The sequence below is a fragment of the Linepithema humile genome, chromosome 1 (assembly GCF_040581485.1).
Source record: "Linepithema humile isolate Giens D197 chromosome 1, Lhum_UNIL_v1.0, whole genome shotgun sequence".
In the NCBI taxonomy this organism is placed as follows: Eukaryota; Metazoa; Arthropoda; class Insecta; order Hymenoptera; family Formicidae; genus Linepithema; species Linepithema humile.
Window position 1 is genome coordinate 18546942 of NC_090128.1, and position 25264 is coordinate 18572205.

Below are 25264 nucleotides of genomic sequence, written 5' to 3' on the forward strand. Positions count from 1 at the left end.
GTTATATATGTATGCACATATATGACGTGACTGTGCAGACGGATCTCGTTCTTGAGGGTTACGCGCGACTTCCTCAAATTGAAAAATGAAACCCAAGGCGGAGTTGTCTAGTGAACCTACGTGGAATCAATTGCAACAGTACTTCAACAGCAATGGCTCGAAAATTAACATATACAGTATGTTCCAGCAAGACCCTAAACGCTTCGAAAAGTTTAGGTATGTTCTCGGTTCACCTTAAACGCGACCTTGACATGACCTTTCAAAAGTTCTTGCACTTACATAAAAGGTCATTGCATATGTGCTGAATATTTCACGATTATTTTGTTATATGTAGAATTTTTTAGTAAGTAAAAAAATTTTGTTTTCTAAATTGTCAGAAATATTGAGTGTAAAGCAATGATCTCTTACATTATAATTCTGAATGCAGCCCTTTAATTTTTGCGAAGTTGAATTAAAGTTTAAATTTACAAAAAAGTATGCATGAATAATTGTGGAGCTCTTTTATTAAATAGTTTGGAACTCGCTACTCCAGAAGATGGACCAATTTTGTTGGATTATTCCAAGAATAGGATTAACGAAGAAATACTTGGATTGTTATTCAACTTGGTATGAATTTGGTTTCGACTTTGTTTTAGTAATATTTATGAAGTTTTAATTTTACTATTTTATTCATGTATGAATCATTCTTAGGCACGTGCACGAGAAGTAGAAACTGCGAGAGATGCTATGTTCAATGGCGAGAAGATTAATTTCACAGAAAATAGAGCAGTTTTGCATATTGCTTTGCGTAACAGGAGCAATGCACCGGTATTAGTAGATGGAAAGGACGTAATGCCTGATGTCAATGCAGTGTTGGAGCACATGAAGAGTTTCACAAATGAGGTAAGTCTATCGATTGTTTCATTAGTGTGACATATCTTGATACATAATATATGTTCATCTGCAGGTATTGACGAAACAATGGAAAGGATTTACTGGCAAACCTATCGAAGATGTTGTCAATATCGGAATTGGTGGTTCTGACTTGGTAATTTGTACAAAAGTTTTTTCTTTTTGTTATAATTATTCTTATATTTAAGATATTTGATACTTATTTAAATTTCAACAGGGTCCGCTTATGGTAACTGAAGCTTTAAAAGCGTACAGCATTGGACCGAGGGTTCACTTCGTCAGCAATATAGATGGTACTCACATAGCCGAAACTCTCAAGAAACTTAATCCAGAGACAACCTTGTTCATAATAGCTTCCAAGACATTCACCACACAGGAAACTATTACCAACGCAACTACTGCCAAACAATGGCTGTTGAAGGCATTGAAAGATGTAAGCACATGAATCAAAAGTTAACGCACTACTTATGTTTGAATTCTGTCTGATATTGTTTTTTCTTGAAATTGTGTAGGATTCTGCAGTGGCCCGTCATTTTGTAGCATTGTCTACGAACGAACAAAAAGTTAAAGAATTTGGTATCAATGTGCAAAATATGTTTGGATTTTGGGATTGGGTTGGTGGACGTTACTCGCTGTGGTCAGCTATTGGCTTGTCGATTTGCCTGTCAATTGGCTTCGAGAATTTCGAGAAGCTTTTAAGTGGGGCTCACTTTGTGGATCAACATTTTTGCACAGCACCATTGGAGAAAAATGTAAATACACCGAGTATAAATAAACTAACAAAAATTAGGAATTAATTGAACAATTAAAAAATCATAATATATATTTAAAAACTCGTGTTTTCTGAGTAATTTTTATATTTTTCTATCAGCGCGTCAAGTTTATATTTGTATTCCAACTTGGAAAAGTTAATTGACTTAATTGAGCTTTCAATAATCTATTTTCCAATATTTTCAGATACCTGTTATATTGGCTTTGCTCGGCGTATGGTATCAAAATTTTTACAAGGCTGAAACGCACGCACTATTACCGTATGATCAATATCTACATAGATTTGCCGCTTACTTTCAACAAGGCGATATGGAAAGTAATGGAAAATATGTTACTCGTTCCGGGAAGACTGTAAATTATTCCACTGGTATGTCTTACAATATGTATGAGATATGAATTCTAAACTAATTGAAACTTGTTATTCTTAGGACCGATCGTTTGGGGAGAGCCAGGCACTAATGGACAACATGCGTTTTATCAATTGTTGCACCAAGGTACAAAACTTGTGCCAGCAGATTTCATAATTCCCGTTCAGACTCAAAATCAGGTAACGCTGCAATTTTTCATAGCGTCGCTTTTTGCCTGTTATTACTCATTTACTTATAAAAGTGTTTACTTGCTGCAGATTCCTCCGCATCATACAATTTTACTTGCTAATTTCTTTGCGCAAACGGAAGCTTTAATGAAAGGCAAAAACGAGAACGAGGCTCGAGCTGAATTGCAAAAATCGGGACTGAGCGCTGAAAAAGTGGACGCGCTGTTACCGCATAAAATATTTGAAGGAAACAGACCAACAAACAGCATTGTAATAAAGAAATTAACACCCTTCATTCTTGGTGCTTTGATTGGTAAATATCTTATTATTAATCTATCTAAATCATACAGTTACCAACAACGTTAATCTTTATTTAAAAAAAAAAAACAAATATTAATATAATGCATACTATTTTCATATTTTGAAATTATTTTCTAAAATTCAATTAGTTGAAAAAAATTTATTTCACATATTTTATCTGTTTTTTTACAAGGAATAATCTCATTATTTGTATCATGATTTATTGAATACTATATTCTAAGCATAATCGTGTAAATAATAATTATAAATTTTTATTTTTGTTCTTTTTTAGCGCTGTACGAACATAAAATCTTTGTACAGGGCATAATTTGGGACATAAACTCTTATGACCAGTGGGGGTAAGAAAACTCATTGTATTTCGAAATCTAAATTCTTTTGCTAATAGATAGAAATATGACCATTTAAAATTAATGTTTTTGTATACAGTGTGGAGCTGGGAAAACAGTTGGCTAAAGCCATTGAACCAGAGTTGGCGAGTGCAGAAACTATCACAACGCATGATTCGTCGACTAACGGCCTGATAGCATTCGCTAAACGTCATAAAGTCTAAAATACTTACTTAGTGACGCACTCTGTCATAAATTGTTCAAAAAAAGGTATAGCCAAGTATAAATAGTTCCAAGTTGCATTATCGTATCAGAGTTTAATGTATATAATCTATATAATTGATGAAAAATTTGCGATAGCCAAAAAAATTTACAATTTGACATTTTTATTCCAAGTTTCTGATCTCTCGCTGCAACAATATTGGATCGTGACGTTAGTACGAATTATAATATGCAAAAGAAAATTTATTTATACAGAGTGTCCGGTAATTGCTAGATCAACTCGTGGGTGTAGGTAGAGCGGGTTAAACCGAGTAAAAGAGTCCTCTATTTTGCGATCTTCAATAATTAATGTGGAATGAGTTTAAAAATATCTACCAATTTGCGCAAGTTTAAGCGCGAGAAGAGACCCATGGCGGTCCACTGTTATTTGGTTACTAGGCGCGCAATGAAGCGTTAGGAGGAGCGTTCTACAAATGTCAACGGCAACATACGAGCGGTGCGTAAGGCTAGATCCTTGCGTCCTAGCGATCACGTAACAATGGGCTGTCTCTTCTCGCCGCGCGCTTAGATTCGCGCAAATTAGCCAATCTTTAATTAATTTCTCATTAATTATTACGGAAATCGCAAAACGGTAGAGGACTTTTCTACTCGGTTCTACCCGCACTACCTGCATCCAAGAGGCGATTTAGCAATTACCGGACACCCTGTATATAGCGTATGTATATAGTATATATAGCACAAAGAAATTTACATGATTATACGATTTCTCGTCATTAATATCAATTCGATACGACTGCAGTGAATCAGAAAATTTAATTATGAAAATGACTCGAGATCATGTTTAACTCGTTAAATTATATTTAATCTAATCTGGAACGTCTCTTGTACACTTAGAGATGTAGATGGTACTATTAATCCGGATAATATAAAAGTTATTTGGGTGAAATATTGTAAAATCAATAATGCATTACAATATAATATTACCTCAGCAGAACATTCGATGTTTCTTTTGATTGTCTTTAAAGGTTTTTAGATATTTATTTTTGTATACATTTACTCGAATAAACGTTCTTTTAATATTCCTATATATCTTCTGCAGTTTTTGAAGATACACTCCGCGGACCGCCACTTCCACCACCTCTTGTCGTTTCTGTGTTCCTGATACCTACTCTCCTAATACCGATCATTTTGGACTATAGATTGTAGACAGCAATAACTACGATTGTTGGTTTTTTTACATCAAATCTGCCCTTGTCGATTTCTGTAATCTTCCAAAGTAACTACGGCGTAATGTTAAATATTTCTAGAGGATTATCAAAGTTTAACAAGATACAAAAAGTTAATTAGAGGTAAGCCGTTAATTAAATATTAAGTTTCAAATCTCCAATTTCCGACAGATGTAAACTACAATCTCTTCGTACATTCGATTTCGGATCGATTTTAATGGAATTAAAAGGATGAAATTTAAAAATATAATTTACTTATTTAAGTTTGATAAGAGACTGTTAATATTTAAAATATAAAAATCAATTGAAAGTAAGCCGATAATTAAATATTAAGTGTTGATTATCAAATTTAATTGTTGCAGAAGAATTCCGAAACAATTCACATAGCTTTTTTAAGATTTCTAAAAGATTGCAAATGTTTTAAACATTATACAAGCGAAAGTAAGCCGCTAATAAAATATTAAGAGTCGAATATTTCGAGCTTTAAAGAATCGATTCTCTAATGCTTTCCGTGAATCTACGTCGATTATGCTAATTCAATGCGGAACGAATGCTCTTAGAATAAGAAGTATATAATGGATTATTCTATAATAATTAATTGTAAATTATTTAATTTATGCACCAGGGTTATTTTGTTCATCTACTACTTTTTACTACATTTTACCACTTTTATTGAATGCAAGTGTGAATATTTTGAAAATTGAAATTATCTTTATACTTATATTTCTTTCTCAAATGCATGTTGTTTTAGATAAATTTCCGTCGCCTTTTGATTTCTTTTTGTATAATCTGTCGTCAGTACACATAATTAATTGATAATGTGTTACAGGAAATATCCAACTTCACCCTTATCTTATGAAGCCACTGTAGCGCCAGCATCGCTGGCGTTGTAGCACACTCGGGGATGATTGAAACAGCAGTCGCAGCCGTTCCATCGACGAGGTCGGATGTCATCCGTTTAGTGCGCGAAAGACAAAGATACGAACGATTAAATTTAAGAAACTAGGACACAGCTCGTCGTCTTATCCGGGACTGCACGCGGGGCGAGCGCCGCAGAAAAGAAAAGTGGAGCGATTCCGATTAATTGCATGAAAGATGAACGAAATCGGTTGGGTGGCACTTTAAATCGTACGTGCGAACGTGTGGAAAAGTCGCGTGTAATACTGCTGGTCGCGTATCGGTCGAGTGCGATGCGACATCGAAAATCTAACAACTGAAGTGGTTACTGAAGTGTGAGTGAAGTGCCGTGGAGTGGCGTGTAGTAACGTTTAACGAACCGGGACGAGAGAAGGAACAAAAACTATGTAGTAGGGCAAAATGGTAATTAGTTTTTAGAATCGGGTAGTGATAACACGTGTTATCGCACTACCCGATTCTAAAAACTAATTGCTAGGAGGAGAGGTGGAGGAAGAGGGACAGGGGACAAGCTGCATGCACGCAGGAGCTACTACAGGCCGCTGCTGCTCGCGCTGTGTCTTCTGGCGTGGCCCCTGCTGTGCTCGACTAGTCCCTCGGATCACCTCGTCTCCACCTTCGCACGAAACCCGACCTTCTCGGACTCCGTGCAACGGGAGGAGCCCAAGTCGTCGAACGCGCGGCCGAACGTGGACGAGCTCCAGTACGAGCAGAGCGGTGACCGTAGCCACGGCCAGTACCAGTATCACCAGCCGGAGAAGAAGCCCGTTCATCCGTACGTCGAATATTCCTGGGGACTGAATCAGATTAATCCCTGGCTGTCGGCCTGCGATCTGGCGGGGCCAGAGCCGGAGGACCTCCGCGGCAACTGCGACCCGGTGGACATATCCAGGCACTGCCCGACGCCGTGTAAGAATACGAAAACGTCGCGTTCGCGGCGCGAGGCGATCGAGAGGGCGGGGTTCGGCGACGCGAAAACTAGGACGACGTCGCGGACGAGGCGTGGAAGCGGGAACGAGGAGAAGGCAGGTGTGCGGACGGACCAGTGTTTTTTGTACCTCGACGAGTCGCACAAGAGGAACATTTGCCTGAGCGCCGGCTCGAGGAAGATCCGATTCGAGCGTCTGAGGAAGCTGCGTCTGCGGCACTGCTGCGAGCACGTGGTGGTCAACGCCCTGGCGCCGGGGAAAGACGGTCCGCTCGAGGACGTGCTCGACGGCGGCTGGAGATGCGAGAACGCCTTGGAGAAGCTCCTCGTCGTCGACGCCATGGCCGCGAGACTGCACTGCGAATTCGAGGAGATAATGCGACGCTTTGACTGCCGCCAGACGTATTCTGTCGTCCACACCTGCTCGCATTGCAGGGTGAGTCTCAGCATTTTTCTCACTCTCTTAATGCACGGAGAGGGTTGTCCAGACCCTCGAGCATGATTCATCCGCTTTGCACGCGCTGCCGCAAACGAAAGTAGAGCGACACACGCATAATTCGCTCGAGCTCGGGCATTTGAGGATTTTAATAGCGCGACTCGAGAATAGCAGCATTCTACGTCCGACAATTTTTACATTTTGCAAAATGTTTGCTGCTTCGAGAAATCTTATCGTGAAAATCCTTTTCACATTGTATTCTCTGTCAGAGTTTGCATTCGTATTTCATTGAAATTCATGATTCATGAAATTGATTTCATGGCATTTTCCAAATAAACGATCCGCGCGCGATTCGTATGCGGTAATTTGTGAGCAATTGAGCAATTAGTGCGCATGTTAATTTGCTCGTCGACTAGAAGGCGAAAGAGTTTTGCGTGATACATCGCAGCGCAACCTTCGGCGCGAGCCAAGTTGTTGAAAATTCTTGTAGACCACTTTCGGAAGTTTATGATCACGCAATACCACGTTTAATGTAGAGCACAGTAAATTTACTCGCAGCATCTCCTCAAGTTGTCAGTTTTCTTACCGTAGCTAAGGAAAGTAAAGAGTAAACGGTTTCGCGGTGCTTCACGCCATTCGGCTTTATTCAGTGAACGCGCGAATTATGCGAAACGTTACGTATCACAATCCAACGCGTTCATTAAGTTTCATAATCTGAATATCCAGCGCAGATCTCGCGGATAACGTAAGTTTCCGCCAATGTTTCTAAACGCGCGTAGATTTCTGCGTGTGCATTTATCTTCAGGACACATAAATCTCGAAATACACGGAGTCGCGCAGTCACGCTTTAAATTGAATAAAATAAATTTAAGAGATATAAGAAAGTAATATCAAAGAATGCTTTCCAGCAAGAAGAAGCACAAATCGGCTTCTGAAACGGTTTTCATAATCCGATTTTATATTCAAAATTGTCTCAAGTGTAGTCTCAATTTTACAATCGCAATTCGTCATTTAATGAAGTTATTTGTTCGCATTAAATCATTTCGAATTAAAGTAATTTGCTTACTTGGCAATTACAAATTTGAAACTAAAATCGATGTCGAAAAGCTAATATGAAATTGTGAGAACCATTCCAGAAGTCGATCGTGTTCTAGAAAACGCGCAAGATCCTCCCTTCGATTTTTATAATATATTGATAACCCTCTCGCGCGCGTAATTTCCGAGGGTCCTTAACGGCAGCGAAACGAATTACTTGTCTCACGCTGTCGATAGACGTCCCGGCGTTTACGACGCACGGGACTAATTTCCAGGCGACGAGAATGGTAAATCGTAGGCGTGCGCCTTGGAAAGCGAGCACATTGTCATTGTCGTCGGCGTCGAAGGAGTTAACGAACAGGTGTTTCTCCCTCATCCGGCCGACACTAATGTCGCATAAATTGCCGCTTAGCGATCGCGGCCCGGTTCATTCAGCAGCCGTCAAAACTATTTCCAGACAAGAGTACGTCCATCTTTCTCCGCTTTCCCACATTGTTCGCGTTATCGTTGTCGACACTTGTGCACAAAAGCGCCGGAGTTCGTGCAAACTCACAATGAGCGGCAATACGAGCGCGCATTATTCGTTCGCAGTTGCGATTTACGTGAGAATAATGCCGCGCGACCAGCGAACCAATCATTCATCATCGATATCATATGATCACTCCACTCTTCGCGTCCTCGTTCATTTCGGCGTGAACTTCAATTTGTAGTTTTACCGCGCGCGAGCGCAATCGCGAATGGAAACGGTGCGGTTTGTCGAATCGCGCTCGCCTCTTCAATTGCGCTCGATTAAATTAATTCGTCCTGTCGCGAATACAACAAAACTGCCGATATAATTATTTGGGCCAAACATATATGCGACGTGCGAAGAGAAAAATGATCACGCGAAAGAAATGAATCGCGCGTATTCGACGTGTTTGTTCGCTTTAATTTACATCCCGATATTCGGATATTATTATAAAAATATTATGCGGAGCGTTTGCAGCGAACGCAATATCCCTGTCTGTTTAATTCACTTTGTCCGCAACGTGAAATCGAGACGTGGATTAATTTTATTAGTTTCGAAATTAGTTTCGGACATCGCATCGCTATTGGCAAACTGCATTGCGACGTGTGCAGAATGCGTTCGTGGTAAACGAATTCCCTCACAATCAGTGCTAATAACCGTTTTTAGCGTTGGCTCTTAAAAATGGATTTAATTTATCGCCGGCGTTTCTTCTTCTTACTTCTCCTTCCTTGTCCCGTTTCCTCTTCTCGCCGAGCGAGATGATCTTATTTCCTGCGGCCGGCGTGCCAAGTGAATTTCGCCAGATTTGCCTGCGCCGACGTTCCTGCAAAACACAGTTTAGCTAACGAGATTCAATCGCGTTAATTGTTTATTGCGTTATTTTTGGCGTGAATGAAACATCTCCGATTGCGCGAGAATGATATCAATTGTTTCGTAACAAGGTGTTATAAAATTGGTTGGGAAATGGATACAATTATTTTACAAAGAGCAAAGTTAATTTCATTCAACAACGTTATTTTTGCTCGTATTTTTTACTCTTTGTTATATTATCTATATTTTACGTGAAAAGCATGCGTACTTGCGACTCTCAGTTTTTTCGTCATTATTTGATTATTATAATATTTAGTTTTTCGTATAGAATGTGAATAATAATGCTTTCACGGGATAAATATCGTTAACGTGCACGTTCATTAATCACGCCGCGTTCAGCGCGCATGGAAAGTGACGAAATTGTTTACAGGCGACTGTACTTTCGTATATTACACTCGGCAAGGCGCTCGCAGGACGACATTAATAAAGCTCGCTCCCGCTGCCTTTTCATCCTCATTCTCGTTTTGCAGAAGCCGCTCAGCGACGATAGAGAGAGAGAGAGGGAGAGAGAGAGAGAGAGAGAGAGAGAGAGAGAGAGAGAGAGAGAGAGAGAGAGAGAGAGAGAGAGAGAGAGAGAGAGATTCATAGCAGTAGCCCTCCCTCGAGCAGAGATATTCTATTATGACACGATCCTACCCGCGTCGTCATCTTAAAAGATGAGAAAATTATGATATAAACTGTTATTGGCATCGCGGAGAGGATATTACATGCGGGTTACGTGCCCAGTGGCGATCACATATTTATTGAATCGACGAGGTAACCAGCGGTGGCTTAATATAATTCTGTGTGTACGTGAAGCATCATAGCCGATCCGAAGGACATTGGCGACGATTTTACCGCTATTTTAATAAAAATATTTCAATACCATTCGCGAAATGATATTCTAATCCGCTCTTTTGGAATGTATCTTTTTTAACTTAATTATTAAATTATTTTCACTTGTGTAAACTTATAATAGCCGGATTTAACAAAGTTTTTCACCGAAGTAACGAAAATTGCAAAAATATTCTGCAAATGAGAATTTTTACGAGCTACAAATGCGATTTTTATTAAAGAAAACTTCCGCGCGGACAAATAAACCCAGTTTTCCGACTTACGAGCGACAGCCTCCGTTCGAAAGTCTACGCGCACGTTAAGCAGCTCAAGTTTCTTCCGAGGGCTAAATGCATATAACCGTACGATTTTTACCTCGCGTCGCGAAGTTTCGCGAACAGATTTATTGTGAAAATGCTTTCATTGTGAAAGTTTACAAGAGGTTGCTGGATGAAACATCGTCGGGATGAAAAATTTCATCGGCGAAATTCAATTATAAGGTGGGTTTAATTGCAAGAACGGCATCTCTCGGTATTCTTCAACTTGTGCCAATACTTTTTAACTTTCATGCTCGCGGCAGCGGTAACTACATATTGCATTTTTTTTTTATTTGTAGAAAGCATCCGGGTCGTAGGTGCAAATATTGCTCGAGAAACATTTAGTTATACTTTAATGTAAACTACTAAATATGTATTTTAGTCGCTTATTCTAGACGTCCTAATTTAGCGGCAAGACTCAAGAGCCTGCCTTAAATAAATGTGCATGTTAACATGTGCAGGACGGAGATAATTCGATAATTCGAGCTATTTCGCGAGTTTATCAGCTGAATTATTCCGCGAAATTCATACACACACACACACACACACATACACACACATACGAGCGTGACTGCGCGCGAGTGACAAAGGTCAAGCGGTAAGCCAGCCCGGTCTTATGTATGCATATACGTACATTTTTAAAGTAACCCGTCGCATTCAAGCGTCCGAGTGATATATAAACCGAAACATTCTTGGACTCTCCCGCGGAGTAGGAGAATGGCGGTTGGATTCGCGCACAGCTTAACCCTTTGGCCTACAACCACGAGTAAGACTCGTGGTAAGGAATTTGGTCCCTAAGCAATAAGCACGAGTCTGACTCGTGGTACTTCAACGCGCGACCGACCTTCCTGTTTACTATGGCCCGAGCAATCGGGAGAAAGCGTGTAGGTCAAGTGGTTAAAATAGCTCAAATATACGTAAGGACGACGCGATCTTTAAGTTCAAATTGGGTGGAAAAAACAATGATTTTAATCGAGTTTAGTGCCGTCGACTTATTTTGAACGCATTTTTGCGATATTTTTATTTCAATCAAATATACTCCTCAGAAGCGTATTATTATGTTTATAAAAAAAAAGAAAGATTGTCGCTTCTTTTAACGGAAAACAATATTTAAAGTAGATCAAATTTCGATTTTTTGGTGATAATTTTATTTCCAAGGAAAACGATTGTTTGCTTTGATTGGCTGTTCGGATATAAGAAGAGAACATAAATGCCGCTTATTAGTCTTCTAATTAATCGCGACGTAATCCAGCAGCGGAGAAATCAAAGCGCCGTGAGATTCGTCAATCACCTCTCTCTTCGCTTAATCAGCGCGACGGGCGGACAGAGCGTTGTTTGTTAGGCGTAATTCCGGCCTGATTGCCCGGTGTAGTTAAAGACGGACAGGACGGTGATATCGCGAAGGGACCTCGGTTTAACCGGTGGGATGCGCCCTGGTTCGCGGAGGATGCGACATCGATTGAAGCGCGCGGGCGCACGCCTGGGATTCGGGATCTCTTCAATCTCGGGAGAATTACGCGAGAGATTCTCGTCACGACTAACGCCGCTTTAACCCGGCTGTTTATGAGCATCCACTTACCTTGAATTTCTCACTCGCGCTCGATCTCTCTGTCACGTAATCTGAAACGAGCGGGACAATTCACTCGTCCGAGAGCTTTAAAATTTTTTGTCGCTTTTTTCCTCAGCGATAACATAATTTTCCATCTAATAAACTCGGAAAACAGCCTTAGTCCGAGAAAAAGAGCTTTATTCGCGACATTTGATGACAGATATTTTACGTCTGAGGGCGACTGAAACAATTGATAATAATTATATTATAATAATCATATATGATTATTATAATATAATTATTATCAATTGTTTCAGTATATATATATCCTGATATATCCTCGATAGATTTTTACGAGTATAATGCAAAGAACATGTTTAAACGACTGTAAAAATGACCCGAGCAATTCTAACGCAATTCTATCTTGTAAAAATTGACTTCCAGAAATGATGAAACTCCACATTCCGCAGATTTTCCGTTTGGCGATAATCTAGAATTAATTATATAAACAGGTCGTTCGTGTGGTACTTAAAGCGATGTTAATCCTACGAATCGTCTTTAAATCACGTCAAATCAGTAGTATAGCGTGCTAAAGTCTAGTTAACCGCAGTGAGGGATCAAAATCCGAATCGTAAGCGTGACGTCGACGACAATAAAATTGTGGTCGGGCAGGAAACGTGGATTTATAAGTCATTTTATTCGTCCTGAATCACACTCTGTTTTTTTTTTTTTTTTCTATTTTGAGAGAAATCGATAACGAATTCAAGCGCAAAATAATTAAATCTGGCAACCGTGCGAAATGCTAATGCGTCACGTCAAATTATCGCGTTTTTATAAACGTTTAAACACGTTACTTGCATTATCGCACATTTTTCCAAGATTATAAATTATTTCCATGTTAATTATCAGATTATCGAATCTTTATTAAGAAAAATGATTTCGGTATCTTTTAAAATATTTAAATTAAAAGATTTACGATTAAAAACAGCCATTTTATTATGTTCGATTTTGATTGCGCGGAATCGTCTAACAACGGGCGCGTATCGGACGAACGTTGCCGGCATTGTTATCAGTCGCAGTTTCATCGCTAAGACTTCCTCGTGTTCCCACGGCGCAGTTCGTGTGCAATCAAATGGAGGTTTATGAGCCGAGCTTTTATTTTAGCACCGCGTACGAGACTCCGCTGCCGAGAAATCTCGTTGCAGTGATAGCGCGTTATCATTTTACAGCGTCGTTATCGTCGATCTTGCGCTGCCCCAATGATTGAATACGTGCCACCAGATCGAATTTCCGCGCTGAATAGATATCAAGCAAAATGTTACGGTCGTCCACTGGTAATATGATTTTTATAGGATTTATATACGTCTCGAGAGCCGCGGCTGACCTCTTCGTGAAGTCAGTCGGTGGCGGAATCCAAAATCATATTTTTTTAATGGCATATTTGCATAGCTGTCTAAGAGATACCTTTTGTCGCCAACTTCGAAATGGCAAATCTATGAGTCTTTTTATGCGAATTATCAAGGACGCGGTATTACACATCTGTATATGTGTTACACAGATGCAAATATGTATACGACTGCTCTTTCGCGCGATTTACGATTTGATGCAATCGGCTTTAATCGTGAATATTATCGGATCGCGACAGATCTTTATGAATAATAAATTAATAGTGAATAATAATGCGATGTACACGCGTGTCACAATACAAATAATTTTCCAGTGTATTTCGTAAAATATTAGCACAAATATGAATAAATACGATTTATTTATAAGCCGTTGCGAATGTCTTAGGCGCTGGAAATTACTCCAGAAAAGTGCTGTAAAAAGAGAAAGGTCATACTTTTCTGGCAGCCACGCGATTAAACGGAATTTTACAAGCAGGTAGCATTGAGTCAGATACGGGCGGATCATCGCGGACCGAGCGGTCAATTTTTACATTTTATTGACACTTAAAAAATGATTGCGTGCCTTCAATAAAATTTTGCGCCTCTCCAAATTTGCGCCCTACGCTGAAACGTGTATTACGACGTATTGCGTAGTAACGCCCCGGCTGTAACATAAACCGAGAACGCAACGCCAACCCCCATCCATCGTTTGTGATAAATCACATCTCTTAGTATCTATCTTCGGTCCGGTAATGGTATTGCGAATAAAAAGATTGACCACGCTGAACACAGACTACAATTGTAAATTCCCCGCCGCCGCAAATCGCGGCAGATTTTTTCTCTCCCTCGATGGCGGGATAAAACATGTCGCGTGACGTGTAAGTGAATTCGCGAAAAAGTCACACGGGAGATATCGTCAGAGTGTCCGCTGTTAGGTCCACGAGTTAGTGCGCGCGATTGCTTGTAGCATCGCCGATGCATACATGCAGTTGCAGCCTGTCGCGCGCAGACGACGGGACCGTTGCTCATCCTCGTGCGTGCGCGTGTGTACGTGTGCATGTACACGCGCGCCCGAGCCGGTAGCCGCGTCCATTCCTCATCCAGGATTGGCTTCCGGGATGTGCGAGAGGGAGGACACTTCAGATATTTGGCAACGGGCCGCGCGGCCACACGAATGTGACCCCGGTGTGTCGCCGTTATTACCGCGATGAACTCGATGTTCTTCCAGAGCCAACTCGCGCCCGGCGTCGTAGCACATGTCGTTCGCAAGCCCGATAAGCTGTCTCTTCGTCGTAAGCACAAATCCAGGAGCGAAAAGATCTGTGTAAGCGTCAAAACTGTGTGTGTTTTTTTAGAAGCCTGCGAGGGTTGAAAATTGAGTACTTTTGGAATAAATTAAATATAGTAGGAACAAATTCGTTGTCTTTAAATATTGCTAGATGACATCTATCATTCGACACATTTGTCGCAAAAATGCAAACTTGCTAAATGAATAATTAAATTAATATTCGCCGGTATCTTGCGAAAAGATTAATATTCGACAAAAGCGCGCGCGCGCACTGCGAAATATTTATTGAATTTAATTTCTCCGGTCGCTTATTAAAATTCATTAGCAAAATTTATTCGTTTGATGCTTAATACTCGTTGTAGTCTTGTGACACCGTGCTCTTTTCACTGTTTTAAGTTACTGCGAGAGATATTACGAAAACAATTATTTACCTTCAACGTTGCAAAGCCTAAGAATTTGCTGAAAATATCAATTTTCAAAGAAAAATGAAATATAATAAGTATATTATTAATCGATATAAAATGAGTATTCAGAAATATATCAGGAATTTTGTATTTAATTATGTTCAACGCTAAATTTACCTGTAAAAGCCGATATTCCTGTCACAAAGTCATGCTAAAAGCAACCAGAAGTGCGACATTTTATTATTATCAAGTTAATTAAAATTCCCTACATTCTAATAATGTTTCTTATTAATTAACACTACTTTGGAATATTAATCATAAACTCCGTAGTATACGGCGTGAGTTTCGCGTCGAGGAGCAAAATAACTTCGGAGAACTCGCGCTTGTCGCTCTACTGACACCCGCTTGTTTTTACTCTCTTCCACTGCAAGCGGCTGCCAGTAGTATAACACGACGTCTTGCGAGACGGACGACGTTCTTGACGTTCAAGTGTGCTCGCTTGTTATTTGCGGAGTTATAGAACGGTTCGAGAGGGGACGAACGGGCGAGGAGCCTCTTGGGAAATGGCCGAACCTTTACACGGTCTTGTTGATCTCACACATGCCGCAATAAAAATTAGGAACTTTGTTTCCGAGTAGCGCCGGAGCTGTTCGCGGCGAAAAATTTACTCGGCTAAGAAAGAAGTAACTTTTACTTATATCCCGGCGAGTGGAATCCTGCAAGGATGTCGGGAGCAGCTGCGGTCCCTACGGGAATAGTACGAACAATCCTGAATCGATTCGTCAACTCCGAAGATTGCGGCGACTTAGCTGACGCAATCTGTTCGTAATGTGTTCGAAATACATCTGCGATCTCGTATTCAGATTAATTGTCGCTCGGCCGTAATTAAAAAAAAAACAAAGTAAGGGAAAGGAAACTCAGTTAGAAATATTGAAAAATTAACATTAAAAAAACGAAATGTTCGCAAATGCGTTACTTTAGATTTGTCGAGGAATCTGCAGCGATCGCGACGACAGGAAGCGCGATATGTAATATCTAGGATATACACACCGTGAAATATAATACAAAAATAATTTATATAAGAGAATGTAGCAGGAGGCAAAATTACGGTACGAAATTGCGACACATCGATACGTCATGTGACACGTATAGATGGTCTTCCTCCGAGCTGACACTGATGCATTTCCGGCGGATGAAAGAAAACACACTGAGGTCGGAGAGGGTCCCTCGTTCGTCCATCAACTCCTCTATATATTGTCCCTCGTTCTCTGATCGATAGCGTCTTACATGTCCGACGCTTCCGGCCCGTTTTATTCTCTAACAACGCCACTATTTCACAACGATAGTCCCGCTAATAGCCGTCATAAATTTACCACGTTATTACGCGAGCGTTCGAATATTACTCACTTGATCTAATGAATAAAAGTGAATGAACGTATTAATTAATAAAAATTTACTTCCCGTATAATTCGGCGCTGCTGTATTATTATTTGACGCTACTTCGATTTTCATAAACGTTTTAAACTGTTCTTTAAAACTCTGTAAAGAAATGTCTACGTTATTTTCGAGTGATTATTTTTTAATATTTCTATTTTTGTGTCGGAAAAGAGAGAAAGGATTCTTTCTTTCTCTTGATATCGGTAAAGTGAGTGCTTGGCTTCTTTGGCAACTTCAGGGTTAACGCTTTTCGGGGTCGGCAAAGGCAAAGGAAAGGTTCAATTTGCGGTTCACGTTCGCGAAGGAGCGATCAAATTCCAGACGGCGATAACGCGCGGCGGGCTCGCTCGCGCGAAGTGAATCGCTAGTGCTATCTTAATATCTCGATTTTGGCGGCAGGCCAAAGGAATCGGCGAAGGTGATATCACGTTGATCACCCGAACGGCGCTGTACACTCATCGGGACCGACATGTCGGCCAAGTAAAACGTTTCGACACAAAACGTAATACGCGAAGCGCTTTTTCTTCGCCGACGCCCACAAATTCTCGCCGATCGATCCCGCTTCTTCGCTGTGTTTACACACGTACTCACATGGGCGACCGGAGCTAGGCACACACACACACACACCATTCCGTCCTCGTTACACGACGAGATAGGGGTTTAAACGACGCCCGATGGAAAAGAGGGGCCCGCGAGCCTCGCCCAAGCGACATCAAAATGTTCCGCAGCTCGGAAGCGAATTCGCCGCCCGAGTCGAAATTTAGCGTCTCTTTTAATGCTCATACAGCCTATATGAACCTATTTTTACGGAATTAGAACCTAGAACTCCTCTTTTAAAACTTGATCTCCTATAATTTGATGTTGAAATACTACTTTAAGCCTATAGAGCCTCACAAAATAGATTGTATTACTGCGAGAACTCCTCCATTAAACCTCGAACTTTTATCTAGTATATATATATATATATACTAGATAAATTCGACCTATAAAAGTTATTATAATGTTTAATCATAAAGAAAAATATTTAATTCGTTGCATTTCCAACTTTTATTAATATTGATACCTTTCCGTTTCCTTCTTCAAAATAGTGATATGATATCTGAAAAAGATTCAACGCAAAAAAATTTTTTTAAATTAATTTTTTTATTAAATGTTAACTATTTTAGATGTACTCGTTAAAATTCAAATAAGAATGAAAAACTATACGAGCAATATGCATAATGTGGTTGTATTTTGATTATTGCTTTATTAAGTGATACAATATTATCAAACGTTTCAGTCTTAATTTGGACCTTTTTCTGTATAAATATTTCTGTCTATAACTATACTTAATAATATACTCTTAACTATATGTATTACATATACTTAATAAATAATATTTAATTCAATAAATATTATGTAATGTTTTTAGTATCTTATTTTATATTTAATATCTTAATTTAATATTTTTAATATAATCACAAAGGTATATGGATTTTCAGCACTAGTTTTATGATATTATCAAGAAATTCTAATGATTGCAAAAATCTTCACAATAATAAAAAAAATTACTAACTATATAATTTTAATTGATGATAATTTTTAATAACATAGAATTTTTAAAAATATTAGAAATTAATACTCAATAGTTGAATTTTGATATTATATTTTGATATTATCAAGAAATTTCTAATAATTACAAATTTTCAAAAGATAATAAAATTCAACTAAATGGTATTGATTAATGATATTTTTAAATTGTATGCTATTAAAAATTATCGTTAATCAAAATTATAGTTAGTATTTTTCTTTATTGTGAACATTTGCAATCATTAGAATTTCTTGATAATATCATAAAAGTAGTGCTGGCAAAAAGGAATCTATATATTTTCAGGGTCTAAAGCGGGTCAACGGAGGGTTTTAACTAAACCCTACTTTGAAGCTTTAGCAGGAAAAAAGGAAATTTCGGACATATTGTAGCGCCAAAGTAGGTGCTATTATATACATACGATACAATGCATAACATCTACTTTGACTCTCTTATGCCTACCTCAAAATAAAAGATTAAGGTTCAATATAGGTGCTAAATTTCGACTCGGGCGGTAACTCGATTCTCGAGCGTTTCTCTCTCTCTCTCTCTCTCTCTCTCTCTCTCTCTCTCTCTCTCTCTCTCTCTCTCTCTCTCTCTCTCTCTCTCTCTCTCTCTCTCTCTCTCTCTCTCTCTTTCTCTCTCTCTCTCGGATGCATCAAGCGCGAGTGGAATTTGTTTAAAATATTTCATTGCTCCAGCGAGATGGCCGGTGATAACGCAAACGTCTATGAAATGGCATTTTTGCTGAAGGAAAGATGATATTCGTTTTGATGTTTCAATGATGGTGATTTCGACAACGCACAGTTCAATTTCAACGAACACTGCTGTAGTAATAGAACGTATAAAAAAAACGATGTGTTATTATTATTATTATCTCAAAGAAATTTATAAATCCTATTTTTATGAAAACGTGTATTAGTTTCACGGTATTCATTGAAATTTAAATGGAAACGATTTCCACGAGTATCTTGACACCGATACAATATTATTTTGCCGTAAATTTATATTACGAGCTAACAAGAGCCGAGAGCGCGTTTGAGGTGCGAAATTAATTTTATATTCAATATTATTTTGATTTAATTTAACTCGGTCGCGGCTCATCGAAAATCCTCCCCGCGGTGTGCATGTACATGAAAATGTTTTATTTGATTTCAATTAATTAATATCGCTTTGCTTCATCGCGTTCTCATTATCAATTAGCCGAATTCAATAGCTCTTTTTTATCGCACCTATTCCAAAATATTCGCTTTCGCGAATATTTTATTTAGTTTATCGCTTGCGCGCTTGCCGCAATACGATCGTCGAATTTAACGGTCATATAATATCTTTAAAAATTTCCAGTTTTATTTTTTAATTTTAATCTGTTAGCGTTCGATCATTTCTGAAATTAATTGACTTACATTGACTGGCGCGTAAAAGGAAAGAGAAAGGGGGAAACGGATTCAAAATGCATGCGTCAAAAGGCTAAACCGTATCTCGGAGTTTCGAGCGCTTGAACTCGTCGCAACTACGACTCATTAACCCATAATTGTTCGCGATTGTAACTTTATTAACGTTTCCACGACCGTAAATTTCATAAGAGACCTCACCCTACTCGCGGCTCTTGTAACTTTACCGTCGTAACGGCGGTGTTACATTTCAACGGAGCTTCTCGCTCGTCGCGCGACGAGCGATAAGGGTTTCTATTCACTAAAAATTTGCACGCGCAGTTCACGTTTATTGCGCGCGTGACACGAGCCCGACGCACACGTGGTGTCTCGTGTGACATAATCAATTTCAATTAATTCATTTGACACAGTAGCCGGATAATATGCGCATCCAACAACCGCAGCTACAGTGTCAATCTCAACCTCGAATGCGAGATGGAGAGAGAAAGTGCGTTCCCGCGGTAGTTAATCGATTGCTAAAAACGTCACACGCGTTTCAATTTCAATTTTGAGCTGAAGAGAGCCGCATTCTAGCCGAAGTGAAACTCGATTCGACCGCACATTTCCCCGAAGTTCCACGCAAACTGTTGCGTTCCGCGTGTGTGCGCGATTCCGTCGGAAAATGCGCGAGGAATTTCCTTCGCGGTCGCCAAACAACAAATTCTTCGGCAGAGACGTTTCGCACCGGCGACATCACATGCATTATCATATATAAGAGATATTGACAGTCTTTTATGCTCCTGCAGGATCGCATTTTTATTGTGTAAGACTTTATTTAGCATCCTTTTATCAAGAGAATGAAAAAATAACTACGAAGTAAACTACAATAATTATTGACGGAAAAATTCCTTCGGGTTTTTATTTTATCGAAAAATTCGAAAGTATCTTTTGAACAATCTAATATATTCCGATGAGTGCAGTGGCGTCAATAATTGATATTTCAGTATCAAGGGACACGATTGTGCCCGCTTTCGTGATGTGAGAAATAGAAAATAATTTTTCTTGTACATTTAGCGCGGAGAATTCTGGAAAATTTCAATCTGAAAGCGTGACATTTAAATTGCGAGGTAGGAAGACGCCGCAGAAAACGTGTCTGCGTTTTAAATTCGACAGCTTCGACAAGAGTGACGAGGGAATTTCCCGAAAGGAAAACGGTTAGTCCATCAGTCATCACGTGCCGTTTATACCTGTTCGCATGTATGCATCGCCGATGGCGCGATCCCATGGATATTCGTGAAAATTCTGCAGAATCTTAACAAGACTTCGCTCACCAGTGTGTTATTAGGCGCAGACGGGAGTGCGAGAATCGGCGAGCACTAAGAGGTCAAGTTCTAAGTACGATTCAATTAAAACGTGCCTGGCGTTTGGTTGCCGAGCTGGCTCTTAATATCCAATAATCGATGTAATACCTAGTCGGGACGCGAAAACCGGAATTCCCCGTTGAAGCCTATTATACGGTCGAAAATACAGATAATGCAATTATACGGCTTTACACCAGACACGACGCCGAGAGGATATTGACGCCGTCAGTATTGACGTATCCTCGTATCGCGCTTTCGCGTGCGAAAAAAAATCGACGAAAATATTAAGAGGAAATGAAAATGTAAATTAGTGTTCGTTAACGATAACTCGTGGCCGTCGATTCTGATGAATGTTACTGTGAAATAATACATTGTTATTGTTGTTTTATTAGCCAGATGTATGATTTTCAATTTTAGTCATCATTTTGAAATTAACTTCACTAAACATATTTCATTTTGCATTTTATACTTTCTGCCGCTAATTTGTATCGTAATTATTTTTATCGTGAGAGAACGTACAGCGGACTTCTATAAAAACGACTATCATCATTAGTCTTATTCATAATGTATTGTCCGCGTTTGCATGAAAAATTACTCTATTCTATTCGCGCGATAGACTAAAGCTCTCACGATTTATTCCATCGACCCGTACATTTTACTTCCGGCACATAATTTTTCATTGCAAAGCCGTCTTTTGGTGACTCGATGTTTTTAACATTGCGTGGAAAGCGAAAGCGTGACGTGATGGAAAAAAGTTTCTGTGACTCTTGTTATACGAACTTGACTTACCGTGAGATTGATGAGATTTTTATTAATACGTCTCGGGAGGAAATTGATAAGTCTTTTAATCGTTTTTTTTTTTTTTTTATAATTGGAGAAGCATCATTTCGGACAGTGTAAAATGTTAGATATATTAGTGGAATACGATAATACGTCAAGATGGAAAAATGAATGAAAAAAGAAGAGTAAAACTACGAGCTATTTTATTAGGAAACAATATTTAATTATGTACATTAAATGCAAGTTAATTTTATTTTTCTATTTTTTCTCCAAATCAATTTAACCATCATTTTTCAACCATTTTATGAAATTACTTCACCGACGTAATCAGGGAAGCAAGAGCGTCGAGAGACGAGTCGCGTGTGATTCGGGCCGCTCATTCGATAGATATGCATTACTAATACGTTGAGACGATAAAGTCGGTGAAGTGCAGATCACGCTCTTTTTTTTCCCCCGGACTCTTTGTCTCATCCTTTTTTTCCAGTCTCTTTGTCTCGCTCGCCCACTTTGCTTTGTGTGCATACAAAAGTGATACTTGCCAGCGGATGTCTTCCGGGCAATTGTTTTCTCAACGACCGTGGCTGTTCTATCGAGCTGCAAGTAAACGGTGGTAGCACATGCCGCTTCAGTGTGGCACAAGCTTCGTGTTAATAGCGAGATATACCAGCCAAGAAGCCGAGAGAAATAAAAGCTTAACGCGCTTTAAGTCGTTAGTTCACTCATTTCCCGCTTCCTTATTACGCTTTGTAATATTATCGCTTTTGCTTACATTAACTGCATCCTGAATGGCAGAAAATGGCTCGATGCAGAGAAGCTCTTCAGAAAGCTCTAAATGCACAATGTGCAAATTTTCACTGAAATCACAGAAGCTTATTTCTGCAATTACACGTAATCCATCACTTTATGTAACCTGTAAGCTAATAATTCAATCTATCTTAGAAAAACAGGAAATGTTTTATTTTGTCTTAAATTATCAATATCATAATTTGTACATTATTTGTCAAAAATTCGCAAAATTTCTTGCAGAAAGTAAAATATAATTGTTAAGTTAGAGTCCAGTTTACCAATTTTCTCTCTGCTGCACGTATCTCTTTGATAATTAATTTCATGCATTGAGCAGCACCATAAAAAATTTATTAATTAGACACGATGATGTCGATTGCAGGAGGCGTATAGGAAATGGATGTGCAGCTCTCTCGTCCCTCATTTTGCTCACGACAGTGAACCGACGCCGGTCGAAATTTCGAAGGGCAGCTGGGCTAGTAGCAGATTGAGGCCCTGCCGATCTTTCTGCTACGCTGTAGAACAACGTTGCCCTTACTTACTTCCGACCGATCGCGCTCCTGCACTCTCCACGCAGTACGCCGGCGAACCCACCTTTCTTTGCGGAGGTAAAAATACGAAATCCTAATTAGAAAAAAAAGGAGACCAACAACCGTCGAAGTGTTCGATTTGATGAAATCGCTATTTGCTATTTGCATGAATCTCTTCGTATTTCGATGGATCTCTAATGCGGAAATGTTAAGAGAAATTAAGAATATTAGGATACGTAAAGAAATTTTAAATAAATTAAAGTAGAGAATGAAGTTTAGTATATTGATGTGTTTGTGAGAATAAATTTAATTGATAGATGTAATAGATAATATATTGCTAATGATTTATGTAATGTTTTTCTAAGAGACAATCAATTACTCTTGCAAAATTATTCTTAGAAGGAGCTCTTAAATTAATTGACAACTGGCCTTTCACAACTGTCTGAAAATTTGGCGAGTTGTCAGCAAGCACGTGCCAACTAACTTGTTCGTCTTTAATCAATTAAACTCTTCTACGCGACAACATCACATTCAAGAAATAAGAAGTTACCCGCACACGTAGAAACCATTGCTCACACTGAATTGTTTACGAAACTGCGATTCTTTGCGCAGACGACTTTACAAGCACTTTCGTGTGATTTTATGTTGCATAATTTCATAGCACGCATTCAACATGCACGACAGCTTCTCTTTCAAAACTCTTCTCTTCACTGAAAAATAGTATAACGACTCTTGAAACTTTATAAAAAAAGATGTCTCTCGCAAATTTGCTTCTCGAAATTTTGAAAGAGGAGCGACGACTGCTCGGCGATTGTTCACGCGTAAGATCGTTGAAAGAAATAACGATTTCAGATCCGGAAATTCCGGAGACCGGCGAACAGGCCGCGAAGTCCGTGATGGCCAGTCCCGGCGAGTGCTGCTACGATTCGTGTACTGAGGACGACCCAGCGGCTGGTCTCTGCGCCAATTGTACAGAACCGTGGAAACATGGCAAGATTCACGATCCTCCGACAGCGCCTCATTGTAACATCGATTCCGCTCAACCAACTGGTAGGTGCGACAAGAGTTCCCTTATTGACTTCTTGATTCAGAACCAACGAATTGGTTAGAGAACCTTTCGAAAACTCGCGTTGAAAAATTTATTCGAAACGTCGAAGTATTTTTACGCGCAAAGAAGAGAGTGAAAAGGATTTTAATTAATTTTGTTTTTAATAAAAAAGATCGAAGGATTTTTAGAACTTTAATTGAATTTTTAACAAAAAGGATCTATTATCATTTTTCCTGCGTCCAAATTTATGCTGTAATTTAATTTCTTTTGTGACTTTGTATTTTTGTTGGCAAAAACTCATTTTACGTAACAGAATTGTTCTTATCTTGTCTCTTGCATCTACTTCTCCTCTATTTTCTTGGCTAAACTCTTACAGTTAAATTACATCCTTTTTTTGTGTGTTCCTTATGTAACGTTTTCTTTGGCTTGATCTAGATGGTCCGGTTTCGCAAGCGAGCAACACCAGCACCAACACATCCAGCACCTTGGCGACGCCGACCACCACCGTCGATCAGGACACTTTGTTCTGCGGCAACGGTCGAATCGGTCGCGTCAACGTGTCCTCGCAGTGTCCTCGCTCGAGTCCGTCATCGATTATGTGTTTTTATATAATGTTAATTTTTCTATTGGTTTAATGATAAACTTACCCTACGCCTTCGCAGCGTAGATGAAGGCCTGAGGTTGCCTGCAACCCCACCTTACTGCCATAGAGTTAAATGTTAATAATGTAATAATATGAGTTAAATGTTAATAAGCGTTAAAGCTAAACATAAAACGTTAATGTTAAAACTAATATATACATAATGGATGTAATATATGTAATATATGTAATGAATGTAAAGTATAGAGTAGAATAATGATAAAAATAAATAATTTCTTTCAAAATGTTTGAAAGACTCGATTTGACATGACTGAAATTCAGCTCGCCCGTTTCCGGCTCCTCCAATTTACCTTCTCTTTCACTCTCCTTTTCGCTGCCGTCATTAATATTGTAAGCGACTGCGATACCTCTCCGTAAAAAAAGCAAGAGAAGCTCCTTCATTTAAATCGCGCGACAACTCCGTGATTTTCCTAAATTTTTTTTATCTCTTTTCCACTTCAAGCGCGCAATTTGTTAAAATCGTTATTGCAGAATATCCGCTTTTGCAGAGAATGCATTTTTTTGTGAGAAAGAAATTCGCGCGATTGTTTAAGAACATTATTAAAACTGTTACATGTTTTTAGTTTTTAAATTGCAATTGTAATCAATGTTTAAAATATTATCAGCGTTGTTTATATAAATATTTGAAAGTAAATTGATAAGTGAAATTAATTAATTATTACATTTAATTAAATTCTGAAAAATATAAAGATTAATCTCAGGCATACTACAGTGTACCAAATATTAACAAATACGACAAAAAAACAATGTTAATTTGATAAACATTTTATTCTGAAAATCATCCATGCGCGCAGGAAATTGTAAAACAATTTTTTTGCCGAAAAATAAAAGCAATGTCTCAAATTTTTCAATATTTATGGAATGAAACGCATCTTTGAGAAACAAAATTAATAGAATAAAATTTGATGTAAAAATTAGCGTCTCAAATTCTCTAAATTTCACGGGATAAAATATATTTCTGCAAAAAGAGAATATAATTTGACATTT

The 25264-nt window shown here is 38.9% G+C and overlaps 1 protein-coding gene across 1 annotated transcript; it reads left to right on the forward strand.

Moving 5' to 3' along the window:
- On the forward strand, nucleotides 1-24522 carry Pgi (glucose-6-phosphate isomerase). The gene is made up of 16 exons (XM_067347136.1): nucleotides 1-216; nucleotides 513-606; nucleotides 691-882; nucleotides 947-1027; nucleotides 1109-1324; nucleotides 1404-1643; nucleotides 1849-2029; nucleotides 2091-2209; nucleotides 2288-2510; nucleotides 2790-2856; nucleotides 2945-3066; nucleotides 4166-4268; nucleotides 5686-6571; nucleotides 22421-22646; nucleotides 23421-23618; nucleotides 24052-24522. The coding sequence occupies exons 1-16, from the start codon at nucleotides 86-88 to the stop codon at nucleotides 24249-24251; spliced, it is 3279 nt and encodes a 1092-aa protein (XP_067203237.1). The 5' UTR covers nucleotides 1-85; the 3' UTR covers nucleotides 24252-24522.
- The last annotated feature ends 742 nt before the right edge of the window (nucleotides 24523-25264 follow it).